Here is a 19,306-nt window from a genome sequence, read left to right as displayed (position 1 = left end):
AATGATAACATGACAAAAGAAACACAGTGAAGCAGACCAAGAACAGCCATTGCAAAGAGAGACCTTCTCACTCAAAGTGAGATGGACCTTAAAAGTATCATCTGGAGACGTGGAACCAGAGGACATTGTAGCTGCTGTGCATCAGGACATGAATGAGTAAAGCCCTGCAGTTACCTATGTTGCAGAGAGAAAAGAGGCAAAATTGTTGTCCGGTCCTGGCCAACCTTAGTAGGTAGGAGGACCTTGATATACTTTCCAATTAACATTAATTGACATAATATATGTAAAGTGTTTAGCATATTTCTTAGGATTTTTTATTAGTGTTCAAAAAAAAAAAAAACCCCTAGCTATTATTGTTGAACTCTGGGACAGTCTCAGCAAGACATAGTCTAGTATAGGGCATGGCACCAAACGAATAATAACAGCACAGTTTGAGAGGAGTTCTAGCAGAGGCAGGTACCAGATACAGGGACGGGGTCATGAAGAGTGTAATGAACACTTATGGGCCAGACATTGAAGTTAACATTTTGGGGGCATTTTCCCTCTTAATCCTCACGGTGGTCCTGCAAAGTAGGTACTAATATTAAACCTGCTTCACAGGTGAGTAAACTGAGTCTTAAAGATGTTAAGTAACTTGCTGGTCGCAGGCCTGTCATAGCTGGTGAAATGGTGGAGCTGGGATTCACACCATGACTGCCAGTTATCTCCAGGGTACATGCTCATTATCCACTACTTTGTATCACATCTGCTTATTTGCTCACCTTAAGGAACAGTTCTGAGGGGAAGGACATGATGAGTGTTGAATGATAAAGCATTTAACAGGCAGAGAGGAGGAAAATCAACCCAGAGAAGGAAGCACACATGCGCAAAGGCATGGCATTATGCAACAGACATTATATCTGGAGAAATGTAAGAATTCTGCTTGGCAGAACGGTGACAATTTCTATTGACTAAATTAACACCCACAGTCAAGCCTAGACCCAGATATTTACTATATCATGTCTTTTATGCCTTACCACAATATTGTAAGGCAGATACTTTTTCACCTCTGAGGAGAATGAAGCTCAGAGAAGTTAGGTGACCCGACTAAGTCCACAGAAGCAGAGAGGTGGTAGAACTGGCCTCTGAATGCAAGTTTGGCAACTCTATGCACTTCTTTGGATTGCAGGGTGTGGTGAGGACCCTGCAGAGGGAAGGAAGCAGTAAAGTAGTTTCTCAAAGATTTTTTTTACTGTGACCCACAGTAAGAAATGAAATTTGTCGGGGCGCCTGGGTGGCTCCATCAGTTAAGTGTCCAACACTGGGTTTCGGCTCAGGTCATGATCTCATGGTTTCATAAGTTCAAGCCCAACATCAGGTTCTGTGCCGGTAGCACAGAGCTTGCTTGAGATTCTCTGTATCCCTCTCTCTCGGCCCCTCCCCACTAGTGTTGTCTCTGTCTCTCTCAAAATAAATAAATAAATTTTAAAACTTAAAAAAAAAAGAAATTAAATTTGTTATGAGCAAGTGTATACACACATATTAATAAGGTAGAATTTTCCAGGGTTTTCCATCCAGGTTTTCTATCCCTCCAGGCATATTGGAGGATTATACCTGTCAGCCTCCTTACAATTAGGCAGCCATACTATACAACTAGTTCTAGCCAATGGATTGTGAACAGACATGACATTTATCAATTTCAGGCCAATGTTTCATTTCAGTTTTAAGACTATCCAACGTTCTCTTCCCCTGCTGCAGTTACTGTGAAAGTGTATACTGAGATTGATGCACCATAGCATCGAAACAACCCGCATCACTAATCCAACAAGAAGAGGACAGTTGCCCCAGAGCGTCTCTGAGATCCACAGCAGACTTTGCACGAGTGAAAGTAAGCTTGGCTGTGCTTCTCAGTAAAGTTCAGTAACCACTCTATTAGATCATAAATGGGGATAATGTGTTGTTCGTCTTTGTTTCCTTGGCACCCAGTTCAGTGCTTGGCACAGAGCAGGTGCTCAATTGAATGATTGACACCAGAATGTAATAAGTCAGGGAATCCTGGTTGTTGCTAAATAAGCCACAAGTTTGGCTTTTGATAAAGAATTTAAATTATGGAATTCATTTGTATTAGTGTTTCTGAATTACACTTATGACATAGGTCTCAAGAATAATCATACTAAAAAAAGTTGGCAAATAATTACAAAAATAATTTTATTTTTTAAATTTTTTAGAGACAGCACAAATGGGGGAGAGGGGCAGAGGGAGAGACAGAATCTTTTTTTTTTAAGTTTATTTATTTATTTTGAGAGAGAGAGAGAGCACATGTGCATGGAGAGGAGGGACAGAGAAAGAGGGATAGTGAGAATCCCAAGCAGACTCCATGCTGTCACACAGAGCCTGACATGGGGCTCCATGTCAGGAACCACGAAATCATGACCTGAGCTGAAATCAAGAGTTTGATGCTTAACTGACTGAGCCACCCAGGTGCAGAGAGAGAGAGAGAATATCTTAAGCAAGCTCCATGTTCAGCATGAGCCTGATGCAGGGATTGATCCCATGACCCTGGGATCATGACCTGAGCTGAAATCAAGAGTCAGATGCTCAACCAACTGAGCTATCCAGGTACCCCTATAAAAATAATTTTAAAGATACAAGGTTTGGGCACCCCGGTGGCTCAGTCAGTTGAGCATCCCCCTTCGGCTCAGGTCATGATCTCACTCTTCCCAAGTTTGAGCCCGATGTCAGGCTCTGTGCTGACAGCTGACAGGCCTGGAGCCTGTTTCAGATTCTGTATCTCTCTGTCTCTGCCCCTCCCCCACTCGTGCTCTCTCTTTCTCTCTCTCTCAAAAATAAATAAACATGTAAAAAAATTTAAAGATATAAGGTTATCCTTATGGAAACATACTGTTCACTTCCTGGCATTCTGACATGCCTTCTAGAGGGTTTTGTGGGGGTTTTTTGAGTACAAAGGACCCATCAGGGTATGTACATATCAAATATACACATCTGTTATGTGTGCTAAGGTAGGAACAAAAGGTTATTAATCATGCAGCTATACTGAGAGAGGCCAGAGAGAGGGCTGGACTCATAACATCTTAAAATCAGTTCTCACTCACCAGAGGGAACACTTACATGCAAGGAAGTCCCAGGTTCATTGGATATGTACAACTTAGTCATGTGCTTAGGCTGACGGAGGTAGACGTTAACTTGTAGTCTCACATAGTGTTTTCTGACTCCTTTATGCCCCCTTGGCCTGGCTGTCAGGCCAGACTAACACTGCTGGGAGAGGTTACATTATAGGATAGTACATGTTGCATGATCCTGTTTTTGGATGTGCTTACATATGTGTCCTAAAAGGCCTGGAACAATATATACCAAACTGGTCCTAGGGGTTATTCTTGGGGAATGAGATTGGAAGAGAAGGGGAATGAGGATGAGAGCTTCTTTTTTACTTTATAAACTTCTGTATTTATATTTCTTATTTATAATCGATATACATTAATTTTTTATTTCAAAAAATAAATTTAGGGGTGCTTGGGTGGCTCAGTTGGTTGAGCATCCGACTTCGGCTCACCTCATGATATCACGGTTTGTGAGTTCAAGCCCTGCATTGGGCTCTGTGTTGACAGTGCAGAGTCTGGAGCCTGTTTCAGATTCTGTCTGTCTGTCTGTCTGTCTCTCTCTCTGCCCTCCCTCCCTTGCTCATGCTCTGTCTCTCTGTTTCTCTCTCTCAAAAGTAAACATTAAAAAAATTTTTAATAAAAAAAAAATTTTAAACGGCCTGGGAGTGGTTGAAACTGGCTCACATTCTCCCGCAACTCTCCAAATTATATTTTACTCAAGGGAACAAAACCTAGAAACAGATGTAGCACTTCCTGGCATCCAAAAAAACACTTGTTGGGGCGCCTGGGTGGCTCAGTCGGTTAAGCGTCCAACTTCAGCTCAGGTCACCATCTCGCGGTCCGTGAGTTCGAGCCCCGCGTCGGGCTCTGGGCTGATGATGGCCCAGAGCCTGGAGCCTGCTTCCGATTCTGTGTCTCCCTCTCTCTCTGACCCTCCCCCGTTCATGCTCTGCCTCTCTCTGCCTCAAAAATAAATAAACGTTAAAAAAATATTAAAAAACAAAAAAAAAAACAAAAACAAAAAAAACACTTGTTGAATGAATAAAGAAAGAGCTTAGTCCTCCTCCCCCTCCTCCTCATCACCCTCCTCCTCCTCCTCCTCCTCCTCCTCCTCCTCCTCCTCCCCCTCCTCCTCCTCCTCCTCCTCCTCCTCCTCCTCCTCCTCCTCCTTCTTCTTCTTCTTCTTCTTCTTCTTCTTCTTCTTAATCAATCAATCAATCCACAGTGCAGCAAAGGAGTTTTACCATGCCACACTCCTGGAGTAATACAGAAACACGGAAGTACATGAGAGGAGTGGGTAGGAAAATATGATTTAATTCACACAATGGGGTATTGGAGGATGATTTCAGGTTGAAAAAGACAGTCGTCCAGTCCAAGGCAGAGAAGTAAGAGGGGAGAAAGAGGAAGGAGCCATGAGAGAAAAGCATGGCATTATGCTGAAGGGAACACTGAGCTCAGAGTCTCCCCAGATGGCCACCTCTCCTCAAAGTCTGCCTGCTCATTTTATCACTGAAAAGTGATCAGGCTCTGGTAAACCAGTCCTACTAACCAAAGACAGAATGATTTATAATATTGATTAACAATTTACCATGAGCAGTATGTCTGTCTGCCAAGCAATACAGTCTATCCCCATGAGGGAAAGCCTTCTTGGATTAGGGGGCTGCTTAGAGAACAGGGGCTTCGATGCAGATGGATTTGGAGGCTGTGAAGTGACATTTTCTCCAAACTATGAAAGTCTAGAATGTCACTCGCGGGCTTGCAGGAGAATGTGACTAGGGGCTCAGGGCCCCTCTCCTGCGGCCCTGGGAAGGCATTAGAAAACTCTCCCATCCCTAGACCCACTTTTGGCTACTATGTTTATACCTCCCTACCCCGTCTTGACCACATGTATGATCTCACTCCTCCACCTGTTTTACACTAAAGTTATTTCCACTGTGCTGGTTCTGATTGCCTTAGGTAAGCAGGCTGTAGTTGCTTGTCTACCCGACCAGGGAGAGGCACAGAACTGCTGACGGTGGTTAAGAGCACCATCCTAGTGTGGTGCCTGGGTGGCTCAGTTGGTTAAGCGTCCGACTTTGGCTCAGGTCATGATCTCATGATTTGTGGGTTCGAGCCCCACGTCCAGCTCTGTGCTAACAGCTCAGAGCCTGGAACCTAGAGCCAGATTCTATGTCTCCCTCTCTCTCTGCCCCTCCCCACCTGGCGCTTAGTGTCTGTATCTTGAAAATGAATAAAAATGTTAAAAAAAATTTTAAGAGCACCATCCTAGAGTCAGACTTGTTCCATTACTTACTAACTGTGTGGCTTTGGGAACCTCTCCATGCCTCAGTTTCTGGAAGGACACAGAGATTTGATATCCAGTAAGGAGGGACTTGCTGGCCCAAAAATGGCCTGTAGCTTTCAGATACTTCAGCATTTGGCTATGCTCCAGAAAGACCCTGTATTCAAGGTCACAGCCTTTCCACATGGCCTACATCTAATGAATGACTAAAGCAGGGCTATAAAGTTCTGGCCATTTCAACCCAGTGTGGGACAACTGACCATCTGTTTTGGCTTCGGATTGCCCATGTGATCGGTTGACACTTGTCAGGTACACACTGCAGCTATACTTCTCCCACTTTTCCCTCCTTCTATGGTTGTCAGTCCTAGGTACACTCCCTAATAAATATTCTGCACACTAAACTCCATCTCAGAGTCTTCTTTTCGGAGAACCCAACTTACAATGATTGGTAGGGGTGATCTGAGAAAGCAGGCAATAAAATGTTTAGAAACAGGGTCACTTACCACACAGCTGGAAGTGAACATCTGGTGGTCCAATTGTTAAATATTTTATCATTGTTGAATAGGGATACTATGCTGGCAGAAGGGAATGTGCTAGCTGGTTTGAGGTATCAGATAAAATATGGGGGCCATACTAACTATAAGAATAATGAAATTGGGTCACTGTTATGGAAAGCCAAGTGTGAAAGCCAGAGGGCCTCTTTAATGGCGTATGAAGAGGGCTTCAACACCTATAGTGGGAGGGCAGGGAAAGCTGAGGCCCAGAATAATCATCAAAATAGTCTAAGATCCAATAATGTTAAACTCCCAAGTAAGGTAATTTGGCTAAAGACCCACAATGGGAAATAATGGGACATGATATATGGGATGGAGATATCTGATTGGTGCCCCTGAAGATCTTGAATTCCTAGATTCTCCTGAACCCTCTGAACATGCAAAAATAGTCCATCACCCAGCACTCCCCTCTTGTTTGTAGACAATGCAGAAGACTATACCCTGTACATGTAAGACTGCATGTACCCTTCTCAAAATCTGCTCTCACCTCCCTCAGGGATACTAGGTAGATAACCAGGGTTAAACACTACATAACCCAGTGGGGGACATATTGGGCCTCATAAGGGAGGAACACATTAAGGCACTATCCCCCAAAGAAGTTGCAAGAACTAGCCAAGCATGTAATAGCAGGAGCTAGGAGGGTAGCAAGGGACTGGATTCTGCAGGTGCTTGATCACGAGGACCAGATCATAAAATTGGATTAGGGAGAGTTTATTGATTAGGGAGCATTCTCCTGAGTTACAGCATTTATCACTCTGCCAAGGACCCAGGAAATGGTGCAAATGTGCTACGAGAATGACTCTATAGAAACATGGAAAACTACAGTCCACACGAAGTAAAAAAAAAAAAAAAGCTAACACAAGATAGTGTAGAAAGGGATTTAAAAACTTAGAGAACAACAGTGAAGTAGATGTACTGGAGAAGATTGGAAATCCCACTGAATGATGACGTTCCATGGGAAGATTAAGAGGATACTCCACTTACCAAGGCCATAGGGAATGGGATGGTAAAAAGGTGCACGGGCATCACTGAAAGTTCAGTGCATACTAAAAATGCAGGCCAGCACTGACAGAAGAGACTGTTAGAAAACTAGGCTCACTAACAGCAATGGGGTGATAGGAACTTGAAACAAGAGGGCATATGGCAGCACTTAACTACCAGAAACCAGGCAGATGCAATTGTTATAATAAGCAGAAAGGGTGCAGTGCCAGCCAGGGAGTCCTGAGCCTCAAAGAACTATGGAGATGGTTAACAGAATACAGCATCTGCAAGGACTATCAGGGGTTCTCCTCAATTTTCAATCAGAAGAAATCAAGATTGGGTGATCAGAGGCTGAGGGCAGTTGCTCCAAAGAAAAGTGACACTCCTGCCCATCTTTGGATCTGAGCCAGTTTTCAGACCCTGAACTCATTAATTAAGAGATGGTCAGGTAACCAAAAGGAGGACCTTGCAACACCATAGCAAACATATCCAGTAATGGTTTCCCCCGTCCTTCTCTCAACGTTCACATACATACATGGCCATTTTCTGTCTTTCTTTTCTTTAAAAAGATTTTATTTATTATTTATTTATTTATTTTGAGAGAGAGACAGAGAGAGAGAGAGCAGGGAATAGGGAGAGAGAGAGAAGAAGAGAATCTCAAGCAGGCTTTAAGCTGTCAGTGTAGAGTCTGACACGGGGTTTGAGTCCATGAACTGTGAGATCATGACCTTAGCCCAAGTCGGACGCTTAACCGACTGAGCCACCCAGGCACCCCTTAAAGATTTTATTTTTAAGTAATCTCTACAACCAATGTGGGATTCGAACCCACAACCCTAAGATCAAGGGTCACACTGACTTTGCCAACCAAGCACCCTATGTATCACCATTTTCAAGTATATTTTTAGATATGGTTGTAAGGAACAGAATACAAGTTCATTTAAAATTGTTAGTGAATCCATAGTTTTTGTCATTATGCATTTTCTTAAACAACAGATGTTAAAAATGTCTTTTGTGCTCTGATGTGGTCTCCATAAAAAGGGAGGTTCTCCGAGCATTTTAAAAGTGCATGCCTGGGACGCCTGGGTTGCTCTGTCAGTTAAGTGTCCAACTTCAGTATTCTTTTTTGTTTGTTTTCTAATGTTTATTTTTGAGAAAGAGACAGTGTGAGCTGGGGAGGGGCAGAGAGAGAGAGGGAGACACAGAATCCGAAGCAGGCTCCAGGCTCTGAGCTGTCAGCACAGAGCCTGACACAGGGCTCGAACTCACAGGACTGCAAGATCATGATCTGAGCCAACATTGGACACTTAACCGACTGAGCCACCCAGGCGCCCCTAAGTGTCCAGCTTCAGCTCAGGTCATGATCTCACGGTTTTTGAGTTTGAGCCCTGTGTCAGGCTCTGTGCTGAGAGCTCAGAGACTGGAGCCTACTTCGGATTCTGTCTCCCTCTCTCTCTGCCCCTTCCTCGCTCATGCTCTGTCTCTGTCTCTCAAAAATAAATAAACATTAAAAAAATATTTTTTTAAGTGCATGCCTTTTGTAATGTGTGTGCGTGTGTATAAAGGTAAGCTCTTGAGAGCAAGGATCTTGTCTTGATCACTTATTCATCTTGTTCAGTATCTAGCTCAGTGCCTGAGGTCAGGCATATAGTAGGTACTTGGTAAGTATGTGTTGAATAAATATATGCACATGCAAACAGTTGTTTTGGTAGAGTGGGCGGATATCTTGGGATGTAGAATTTTACATAGTTCTTTTTCCTTTATACTTTTCTTTAACTTTTATTTAAAATTTTTCTTTAAATGTTTATTTTTGAGATATCTATCTATCTATCTATCTACCTATATATCTAGATATATATATATAGATAGATAGATAGATAGATATAGATATAGATATATATAGAGAGAGGGAGAGAGAGAGAGAGGGCACAAACAGTGGAGGGGCAGAGAGACAGAGACGGAATTCAAAGTAGGCTCTAGGCTCTGAGCTGTCAGCACAGATGCAGTACTCGAACTCACGAACCATGAGATCATGACCTGAGCCTGAGTCGGACTCTTAACTGACTGAACCATCCAGGCACCCCTCGTTTATACTTTTCTGTCCTTCAATTTATTTACAATAAATAGGAATATTTTAAGTAAATTTTTTTTTTATTTTATTAAAATTTTTTCTTAATGTTTACTTATTTTTGAGAGAGAGAGAGAAAGAGAGCACAAGCAGAGTAGGGGCAGAGAGAGAGGGAGACACAGAATCTGAAGCAGGCCCGAGGCTCCAAGCCGTCAGCACAGAGGCCAGTGTGAGGCTCAAATACACAAACCACGAGACCATGACCTGAGCCAAAGTTGGTTGCTTAACTGACTGAGCCACCCAGGTGCCCCTAAGTTTTTTGGTTGTTTTTTTTTTTAATCTATTTATCTGAGGGAGGCAGAGAGAGAAAGAATGAGTGGGAAGAGGCAGCAAGCACAGGGAGCACAAGATTCAAAGCAAGCTCTGTGCTGACAGCAGAGAGCCTGTTGTGGAGTTTGACCTCACCAACTGTAAGATTATAACCTGAGCGGAGTTCAGGATGCTTAACTGACTGAGCCACCGAGGCACCCCAGTAGGAATACTTTTTTTTAAAAGTAATCTCTACACGCAACGTGGGGCTTGAAATCATGACCCCGAGATCAAGATTTGCATGCTCTATGGACTGAGCCAGCCAGGTTCCCCAGTAGGAATAATTTTTACAATCAGGAAAAAATATTCTAGCTGACATCTATTGAGGGCTTACTCTATGCCAGGGCTTACTTGATGCAAGGAAGTATTCTCAGCACTTTTTTACATATGTTAACTAACCTAAACCTTATTACAACCCAAAGAGGCAGGTATTATCATTATTCTCATTTACTGAGGGAAAACTTTCACAGGTTGGGTTCTCCAGGAACCAAATGAAGAGGAAGTTTAGAGCACAGCATATTTATTCATTCAATTTAGACACCGTCTAGGCTCAATATGGACCAACTCCAGCCCATGAATTATTAGAAGGGCTACCTGGGTGGTTCAGTTGGTTAAGCATCCAACTTTAGCTCAGGTTGTAACCTCACAGTTCCTGAGTTTGAGTCCCGCTGAGCCTCTGCTGTCAGCACCGAGCCTGCTTCAGATTCTCTGCCTCCCTCTTCTTCTGCCCCTCCCCTCCCTCTCTAAAATAAATAAGCATTAAAAAAATTAAAAGAAAAAAAAAAAAAGAAGATCCCTTACAGAAAGATTGAAATCAACAGATTTCACTCAAAGAAAGAACATACCCTTTTTTCTTGAGTTTTTAAGTAATCTCTACACTCAACATGGGGCCTGAACTCATGAACTCAAGATTGGAGCCACAGGTTATCCCAACTAAGCCAGCCAGGTGCCCTAGAACATATGTTTGTTAATTGCAGTCAAGGGACATTGACTTTTTTTTTAAGTTTATTTTTTTGAGAGAGAGAAAGAGAGGGGGGCAGAGAAAGAATCCCAAGCAGGGTCCCCACTGTCAGTATGGAGCCCTGCTCCATACTGAGTGTGGGGCTCAAAGTCATGAACCATGAGATCATGACTTGAGCAGAAGTCTGGATGCTTAACCAACTGAGCCACCCAGGCGCTCCTGGTCTTCTTCTATTAACACATTTAAAGAGGGTCCTCACAGAAAGCCACCGAAATTCAGGGTGGCTAGAAACTAGCCTGGTCATTTTGAGTCATTCTGGCCATGGGCTCAGTTCCAAGGATATGTTGGAGGAGAGTGGCCTAGGGGTTATATCTTATTCAAAATCTTTTGGAGTAAAGAGGTAATTGGACCCTAGGTTGTTTTCTCTACCTTAATCCTGAACACATTTTCAAGCTAACTGGAAGCAAATTGGACATTTAGGTATGTGTTTACTTCCAGGGATTCCTCTAAGTCTGGTATATTTTCTTTTACTATCACTTTACGGCATGCATGTTTGTGACATGTATTGTAGCTTATGGGAGAAAATAAAATTTATACAGTATAAGGGAAAAGAAAAAGGGAGCCAGAGAGCAAGGATTCATCAACCTGCCTGTGCCCAGTAATGCCTAGAAAAGACTGGGGTCTACTTCCTAAATTCACTACCAGAATAAAGAATTAATGGTCTCCCAAAAAGTTTTGAGAACATTTTCAAATTCTTATTGCTTATGCTCTCTACCCTATATTCAAAATCCCACAAAGAAATCACTTCTGAAATTGCCCTTTTTTGTTAAGTGATCTCTCTGCCCAACATGGGGCTCAAACTTATAACCCCAAGATCAAGAGTCGCATGCTCTATCTACTGATCTAGCCAGGTGTCTCTGAAGTTGTCCTTTTAATCAGCTGACCTCAACAGGTAAAAAACTGAACTTATTTCCTGCATACACCAGTCTTCCAAACTTCCTTTACACTTATGTTACTTATCTTGATGAAGCACCCACTCACCACCAATAAGATTAGATTCCTAAGCCAAATTCTAAGCATTATTTGTTTTGGACTTCGTCTTACCCCTCTTCCAACTAATATTCAATTCCTGGGAATTCTGTCTTCCAAATTATCCAGAATCCATCCACTTCTCTCCATTTCCACTGCCTCTTCCTTAGTTTGGGGCACCATCATCTCTTGCCATAATGCCAACAGCCTAAGTGGTCTCCTAGCCCTTAGGCTCCCTCTCTTCTAATTCATTCATCAAACTGCGTTCAGAGTAATCTTTTTAAAACACAAATCTAATAACGTCATCCTTCAGTTTAAAATTTTTCAATACTGAAGTTCAGGATTCTGATCATAGCTTATTCGGCACTGAATAATGTGGCCGCTGCGTTCCTCCACATACATCATATTCTGTGTTCCATAATGAACTTTATCCCTGAACCCAATTTTTTTTTCAATTATCTACGGGCCTTTGCCCACGCGGTTCTCTGCTTGGAACATCTTTCCTTCTAGTCTTCTTTTGGGTAACTCGGATGCATCCTCCAGGTTCCAGCACAGGTGTCATTTGCACAACCCAGGTAGGCAGGCTTAATCCCCGACGGATGCCTTCTAGATGGTCCAGCCAACTTGTGTCTAACAGGCGGGAGGTCCCTGACATCGCCCCGACATTCAATCAGTGTGGGCCAGTTGAAAGACTTGTCAGAGAGGACCCAGATGCTCGCAGGCCCCGTCCACGATAGGTACGTAGCACACCAATCTTCGGGCGGGTAGAAGAGACACACCCAAGGTTTCCCGGCGCCCGCGCAGGGTATGGGACCGCTGTCCACTGCCCGGAACCCAGCCCTGTACGGGGCTCCGCCTCCCACGCTGCGTCGGGGGTGGGGTAGGGCGGGGTGCCGGGCGCCGGCGAACGGCGTGCGACGAGCGGGGGGCGGGGCCAGGGGCGGAGCGGAGCGCGCATGCGCGGTCGCCTTTGTGTGGGTCGAGCGGCGGCGGCGGCGGCGGCAGTGGCGGTCCCACTGGCAGGCGGGCAAGAGGGGAGTCCGGGCGGCGTCCGGCGTGGGAGCCGGGGGACCACCATGGTAAAGAAGCGGAAAGGCCGCGTCGTGATCGACTCGGACACGGAGGACAGCGGCAGCGATGAGAACCTCGATCAGGTGAGGGCAGGCCGCGGAGGCGCGGGCCGGCGGAGCGGGAGGGCTGAGTCCGGGCCACGGGAGCCGGGAGCTGGCCGGGCCCGGGGCCTCCCGGCCCGAGCTCCCGGCCCGCCCCGTGCCCTGACCTCCGCTGCCACCTCCTTCTTGTGTTCCCCGCAGCGCCCGGGGCCCTCGGAGTCCGGCCGGGGCCTGGAGAAGGAGCCCCGAGGACTTGGCGCCTTGGGCCGGGAGGCGGGGCAGGGACCAGGCTGGTGGGCCTCTGGCTTGGGGAACCAGACCGGTCCGTGATCTGCTGGGGCCAGATCGGAGCGGCGGGCGGCGGGCTGCAGGCCGGGCGATCCGAGCCCGGAGAGATAGGAAGTATTGCCCGCCAACCCAGGAGCCTGGGAGATTTGGGAGGAGGTGCAAGGGTGAGTGTGGGGTGGTGGGGGTGGGGGGCGAGAAGGTGTGGGCTCTGGAAGATGAAGTTTTTCAGACAAGGGGTGTAGACCGAGAGTAGAGACACTCTTAAACCTTCCGGGGAACCTCTGCCGTGCTTGACGAGAAAGACTTAGCTGTAGGCACAAATCTATTTGGCAACTAGGGTCGTTTGTGGTTGAGAAGGGTCCTTGTTGAGATGTCAGACCGAAGAAAACTCTTGGGAGGAGGAAAGTGGGCAGAAGTGGAGAAATATATAGAAGGATATGGAAGGACTATGGCTGAGGCCTCCGGGCTCTTTTCATGCAACATCCCAGAATTCTTTCTTATTTGAAGATTGTGCAGGAGCCATTGAAAGTAACTTTTGGTCTCACTGTCTTAAGGTTGAATTGTTTTTATATCCTAGAAAATACTGTAGGGAGGAGCTGTCCTTTATAGCAGTGCTCTAGTGATACTAGAAGATTCAAAGAGGATTCTTGCCATGTTTTGTGAACAAATGGTATGAAGAAAGAATATTCAAGAAGTAGTAGCTTTATAAGTTGAGTAGAGAGAGTAGTGAATTTAGAATCTGAAATTTTGAGTTCCAGGCTGGCCATGCTATTTTTTAGCTATGTATCTTTTGGCTGTAACTGTAAAATCTAGATACAACATTAACCTTGAGTATCTAATTGGGCTATTACAAGGATCAAGTATTTGTAAGAATTAATATTGGTACAAGCACTTGCAAACTAAGGCTTTTGTATAAATGGCTTGTTTTGGGGGGTTTGTATTAGGCCACAGGTCTCAGGACTGAAGTATTAAGGCATGAAAGGGGTGGACTTTTGGGGGGGGGGCTGAAAATGTATTGAAAAGAGGACTGTTTTGAAAATGGTGGTAAGGAGGTGGGAAAGTAGTGGGGCTTTATCAAAGGAGGAAAACCTGTTTGGGGGTAGGAACTGAAAGGCTCCTGAAATTTACAAAAATATAAAAAATATATTCTTGGAAAAAAATATATTCTTGGTTTGGAAAAGTTTGGTTGATAATTTTAGACTGGCACTTAGGATTAGAACTTTTTTTTTCCTGATCTAGAAATGTAGGTATTTCTAATAATAACATCAGCTACCATTTACATAGTGTTTGGGGTGAACTAGTCAACCTCAATTGAGTAGTTTATTTACATTGTCACGTTTTCAAATGATGGTGAAGTTGGTACCATATTTTCAATTTTACATATGAAGAAAATGGAGATTGAAGAAGTAATTTACCTAGATTCACACAACTTGTCAATGGTAGAGTTGAAATTTGAACTCTGTATCTGCATGACTGCAAAGCCCATACTCTTCACTATACCAACTTAATCTGTTAGTCTTTTAATTTTTTATAGTGCAAAATGAGAATGATGTTTCATGATCATTTTCCATGTTGCTAGAATCCATGTTTGTAAAGTCCATTGAATAGTTTGGAGGATATTGTTACATCACTTAAAAAGATTATTTGGGCGCTTCCTTAGTAAAGCGCTCTGAGACTGATGATGAATGAACTAAGCTGCAAATTACTCTGTCCGTAGTGATTTTCCACAGAATTCTAACAAATGAAATGAATTGAGAGTTTCCTTTTCTGATAGAGAGGTTCTACCTGATCCACAAAGAGCCTATCCGTAGTGGACACTGGAAGGGATTGCAACTTTAAATCCAGCTTTATCTATTTATAAAAAGAAATTAGCGTAACATTTCTAAGTAATACCTAATACAATTTAACAGCAATTTCAACTTTTTCCTCTGCAACCACTCTCATTGGCATTCTTTTATCAGATGGGAACCAGATCAAAATTCCCTTTCCCTGCACATCCTAACAGAGGCACCAGTGCCTTGTATCTATCTATTCAGTGCTGTGTCAGACTCTCAGAGGAATCAAAAACAAAGATCTCTGCCTTCCATAAGTTATCACCAGAGACCTTTAGCAGAAGTCCCAAGTCAGGCTGGTTTGGGGGTCTTTGGAATCCTCAGAACAAAATTAATGCATCCTGGGCCTTTATAACCAAGATAACCTTGGGCTGCTCCATCTGGTTCTGGCTCTTCATTGGGGGTGTAACATCATGTTTGCTGTCTAGTGTAAGGTTCTTGTGGAAAAGACCATACTGCTACAAATCTGAGGTCTAGTGTGAGTGAAGCACAGTTAGAAAGGAGGTCCTTTGTCCCTGGGTTTTCCCGGTGGGAACCTAAGCCATTATGTTAGAAATATTACATCCGTCTTAGTCCTTGCTGAAACTGAGGCAGGTGAGCCTTCTATACAGGTTCTTCCTGGTGGTGGGAGGAGGACCACCTGTGTCAGAAGCTGCCTGAGTTACTTATTTAAAATGTACTTTGCAGGGGCTCCCATCAGACCCTTTTTGGATAGAGCCCTTGACTCTGCATTTTTACTAGGAACAGCCCAGGTACTTATTTTTGTGAATGATTGAGACCGCTGTCTACGTGCAGTTAATCTTTTTAATAAGACACTCTAAGTAGTTTGTTTGGGAGAGAAATAGCTTCCTCTCCCGGCCATAGTGTGTGCAGAACCGAAGAAACTCAACAGAGATGTTTGAGATGGCAAAGCTGTTGGCTTTTATAAATCTCTGAAGCTATTTGAATTGTTGGGATACTTTTTGTTGAGGCCTGTTTCTTTTTCCTTTCTTCATGATGGGAAGGAAGGTGTGTAGTAACTGAATCGAAGTAGTTTAAAATTGTTTTAACTTTAAAAGATTTTAAAAACTCAGACCTTTGAGAATTTGAAGGATTTCTTTTAACATATGACCTGTTAGTGACCTTATTTTTTTTATGTTGGGCACACCCTTTCTTCAACATTTTAGAATTGCAAATCCTGAAGATAACTTGGTTTTGGCACCTCTTGGAAAAGAGTTTGAGACAAACCTAGTTTGTTTGTTTACCCCATCATGTACTTCCATGGAAATAATGTGTGTCACTCTTAATGGAATAATATTTATGCAGTGGGTCTTAGAAAATGGAAAGTATCCAAAGGTAATAAAGTAATAAGAGTTCTTTATTCAGATCAATACAACTCAGTATTTATAAAAACTTTACTCTGCCTTTCTCAAGAAAAAAAATTGAGCTACATGCATACTAGAACGCTTTATTTCATAATTTCCTTTCTTGTTTCAAATGGTGATTATGTTGTCATGTCCTCTTTTTCTCTGCTCATGATACTTGAAGTAGCAATAATTAAGTTTGTCTTTGAAAGAATAGGCCCCTAAGTATTTTCTAAGGAGTTATCTTTAGACATATGTAAAAAATACCATTGTTATAAAGTATCCTTCCGTAAACCTTCCCCATAAAAGTTGGGAACTTTAAAAGTTGTGCCTCTCATATAGTGTTCTTTATATTAGAGCAGAATTTGGTAGAAGTCTAGGATGAAGAACTTGTGAGACGTGTCATTGTTGACTACTGAAGTTTTTTAATTTGTGTCATAGTGTTGCATTCAGCTTGATGTAACTCCTTTGCTAATTTCACTCACCTTTTCTGTGCAGAGAAGATAGAGTCCCATGGGAGCTTTAACAGAGAGGCTTTTAAGAAAAATTCAAAACAGATCTTTCACCCCCAAATCTGTTGGCGTACCACTTATTGCTCCCTTCCTAGACTATAAGTTCCTCAAGGGCAGAGATTGTTTATCTTTCAATAAATGTGCTAGACAGTGCTAGGCACCAGAGCAATTACTGGTTGAACAAAATGGAAACAGTTTCCACCTTCAGGGAGCTTAGAGAAAGGTGGGGGGTGGGAGGGGTGGGGGGATGGGGGGGAGGAGAGGAGAGGAGAGGGCAGGGCTGAGCCTGTGGCAGAGCAAACACTGCTCACTCAGAGAGTCACTTCCTCAGTTTTGCTAGAGGCTATGAGCAAGGATATTGTGAGAGTGTGACCCTGGAGGGAGTAACAGTTAAATTGAAACCTGGAATATGTGTTAAGGAAAAGATTAGGAGACCAAAGAGCACAGAGACATGTTGAGTGTTCATGGTTGAGGGACCAGCATGCACAGAAGCACTGGGGCAGGAAGGACCTAGCACCCTAATGAAACTGAAAGAAACACACAGTGACTGGAATATAACAAGTTGGAGAGAGAAGGTACAAATGAAGCTGCAGTAGTCTCTATTTGGACCCTTTGAAGATGGAAAAGTCAGTTTAATGAATCACAACCAGCATTAAAAATGAAAATGAAATTGAATCAAATGGAAAACATCAGGGTTACCTAGCTGTCTCAGTCAGTAGAGCACATGACTCTTGATCTTGGGGTTGTGAGTTTGAGCCCTATGTTGGGTATAGATACTAACTTTTAAAAACTAAAATTTTTTTAAAAAGAAAACATCATGTGTCAGACTTAGTAAAAAGGAGTATTGTTTTCTGAAACCTATGTTTCTTGTATACTGGCTCATGAGGTATCATTGATCTTACAGGTTAAAAAGTTTTAAAGTTGTTGGTAGGGCCATGTTGGCAACTTTAAGGACTTTGGACTTGCTTCTGAGGATGTAATGAGAAATCACTGAAGGATTTTAAGCCAGAAGAGGTGTTCAGATTCGTCTTTTAAAAAGTTTCCTCAGGCTGTTACGTGGAGAGTAACCTAGAGAAGGGACACCAGTTAGGTGGTAGAGAGAGGAGTTCAGGTGAGAGATGGTGTAGAGCAGAAGTTCAATTAGAGTGGAAGTTCCAGGTAGGCAAGGTGGTTTGTTCACTGTAGTATTCCTGCACCTAGGACAGTGCCTGGTATGCAGCAGATACCCTGTCAATGTTTGTTAAATGAATGCTTGACTTGTACTGGTATGGTACTTACAGAGACAGCAGAAAGGAGATTTGATTGGACATAATATTAAGGATAAAATGAGAGGACTTGATGATTGAATGTTGAAGGTGAGGAAGAGGAGGTTCTGGCCTGAGATGGGGAACCTTGGGAAAGAGCAGGTTTAAAGGTAAAGAGTATGGGGGGGTGCCTGGGTGGCTCAGTTGGTTAAGCGTCCAACTTTGGCTCAGGTCATGATCTCACAGTTTGTGAGTTTGAGCCCCGCATGGGACGCTCCGCTGTCAGTGCAGAGCCCACTTTGGATCCTCTCCCCTTCTCTGCCCCTCTCCCAACTTGCGTGGGCACACTCTTTCTCTCTCTATTTCTCTCAAAATAAATAAACGTTAAAAAAAAAAAGGTGAAGAAATGGATTCACTCTTGGATGTAGAGATTAAAGTTGTGAGATATTTAAGTGGAAATGTCAAGTGGGTAGTTGAAAATAATGTGTGCTTGGGGCCTGACTGGCTCAGTCGGTAGAGCATGCGACTCTTGATCTTGGGGTGATGAGTTCACACCCCATGTTGGGCATGGAGCCTACGTTAAAAAAAAAGCAGGAGGGGCAACTGGGTGGCTCAGTCAGTTAAGCGTCCAACTTCAGCTCAGGTCATGATCTTGAGGTTCATGGGTTCCAGCTCTGCGTTGGGCTCTGTGCTGACAGCGTGGGGCCTGCTTGGGATTGTCTCTCCCTCTCTTTCTGCCCCTCCCCCACTCTCATAATAAATAAATAAACATTTTAAAAAATCTTGTCTATATTCCCGTCTCTCCAGGTTTTTGGGTTTTTGTTTTGTTTTTGTTTTTTTCGTTTATTTGTTTTGAGAGAGAGAGCATGTACACCGGCTGGCAGGGAGGGGGAGAGAGAGAATCCCAAGCAGACTCTGCACTGTCAGCACAGAGCCTGATGTGGAGCTCGAACCCACGAACTGAGATACATGACCTGAGCTGAAATCAAGAGTCAGACGCTCAACCAACTGTGCCACCCAGGTGCCACTAAAGAGAAGGTTTTTAAAAATAATAATATTAATGCCTGCCTGACACAGAGTAGGCACTTAATAAACCTTTGTTGAATATGCAAATGCTTCTTGGCATATCTACAGTGGAAAGTTTTTTGACTTTTCTGGTTACAGAAGAGTTAGAGACAGGAGATAGTGTCAGTTTGGGAGTTCTTGCTCCAACCCCTCTGATTTAATACTAATATCTCTTTAAGGGGTAGAAGAAATGTGCATTACTTAGAAAGTATATTAGAAGAGGAAACTAGATAAGAGCAAGTAACAATAGAATTTTTTTAATGTACATTTTGAACAGGCTGAAAAGTGATTTTGTTAGTTTTATAACATTGTGGACATATATGGAACTCAGTATTTTATCTACAGTTATAATTACTTGGCTGGAAATATGAAGGATACGTTGCCACATTTAGTGCCAATCATGAGAAACATAAAGGATTGTTATACTCCCACTTTGGAATTACTTCAGAAGGGTTTTGGTGTATATGTTCATTGTTTTAATTTGTTTTCTTTCAATAAAAATAGTAGATGCTTAAAAAAAAAATGGTAGATGCTTGTTGAGACACTTCCAACAAACCAGAAATACCTCCCTG

The 19,306-nt window shown here is 43.3% G+C and overlaps 1 protein-coding gene across 1 annotated transcript in view; it reads left to right on the top strand.

Annotated features, from left to right (window-relative positions):
- Positions 1-12,291: 12,291 nt before the first annotated feature.
- RTF1 (RTF1 homolog, Paf1/RNA polymerase II complex component) overlaps positions 12,292-19,306 on the top strand; it is a 50,926-nt gene continuing 43,911 nt past the window's right edge. The window contains exon 1 of the mRNA XM_019442502.2: positions 12,292-12,492. Within this exon, the coding sequence (XP_019298047.1) occupies positions 12,295-12,492 (198 nt within the window). The 5' untranslated portion in view covers positions 12,292-12,294. The remainder of the gene's footprint in view (positions 12,493-19,306) is intronic.

Source organism: Panthera pardus, unplaced genomic scaffold (assembly GCF_024362965.1).
Source record: "Panthera pardus isolate Hobbes unplaced genomic scaffold, ASM2436296v1 HiC_scaffold_24, whole genome shotgun sequence".
In the NCBI taxonomy this organism is placed as follows: domain Eukaryota; kingdom Metazoa; phylum Chordata; class Mammalia; order Carnivora; family Felidae; genus Panthera; species Panthera pardus.
Note: the sequence above shows the minus strand (reverse complement) of the source record. Positions and strands in the feature narration are given on the sequence as shown.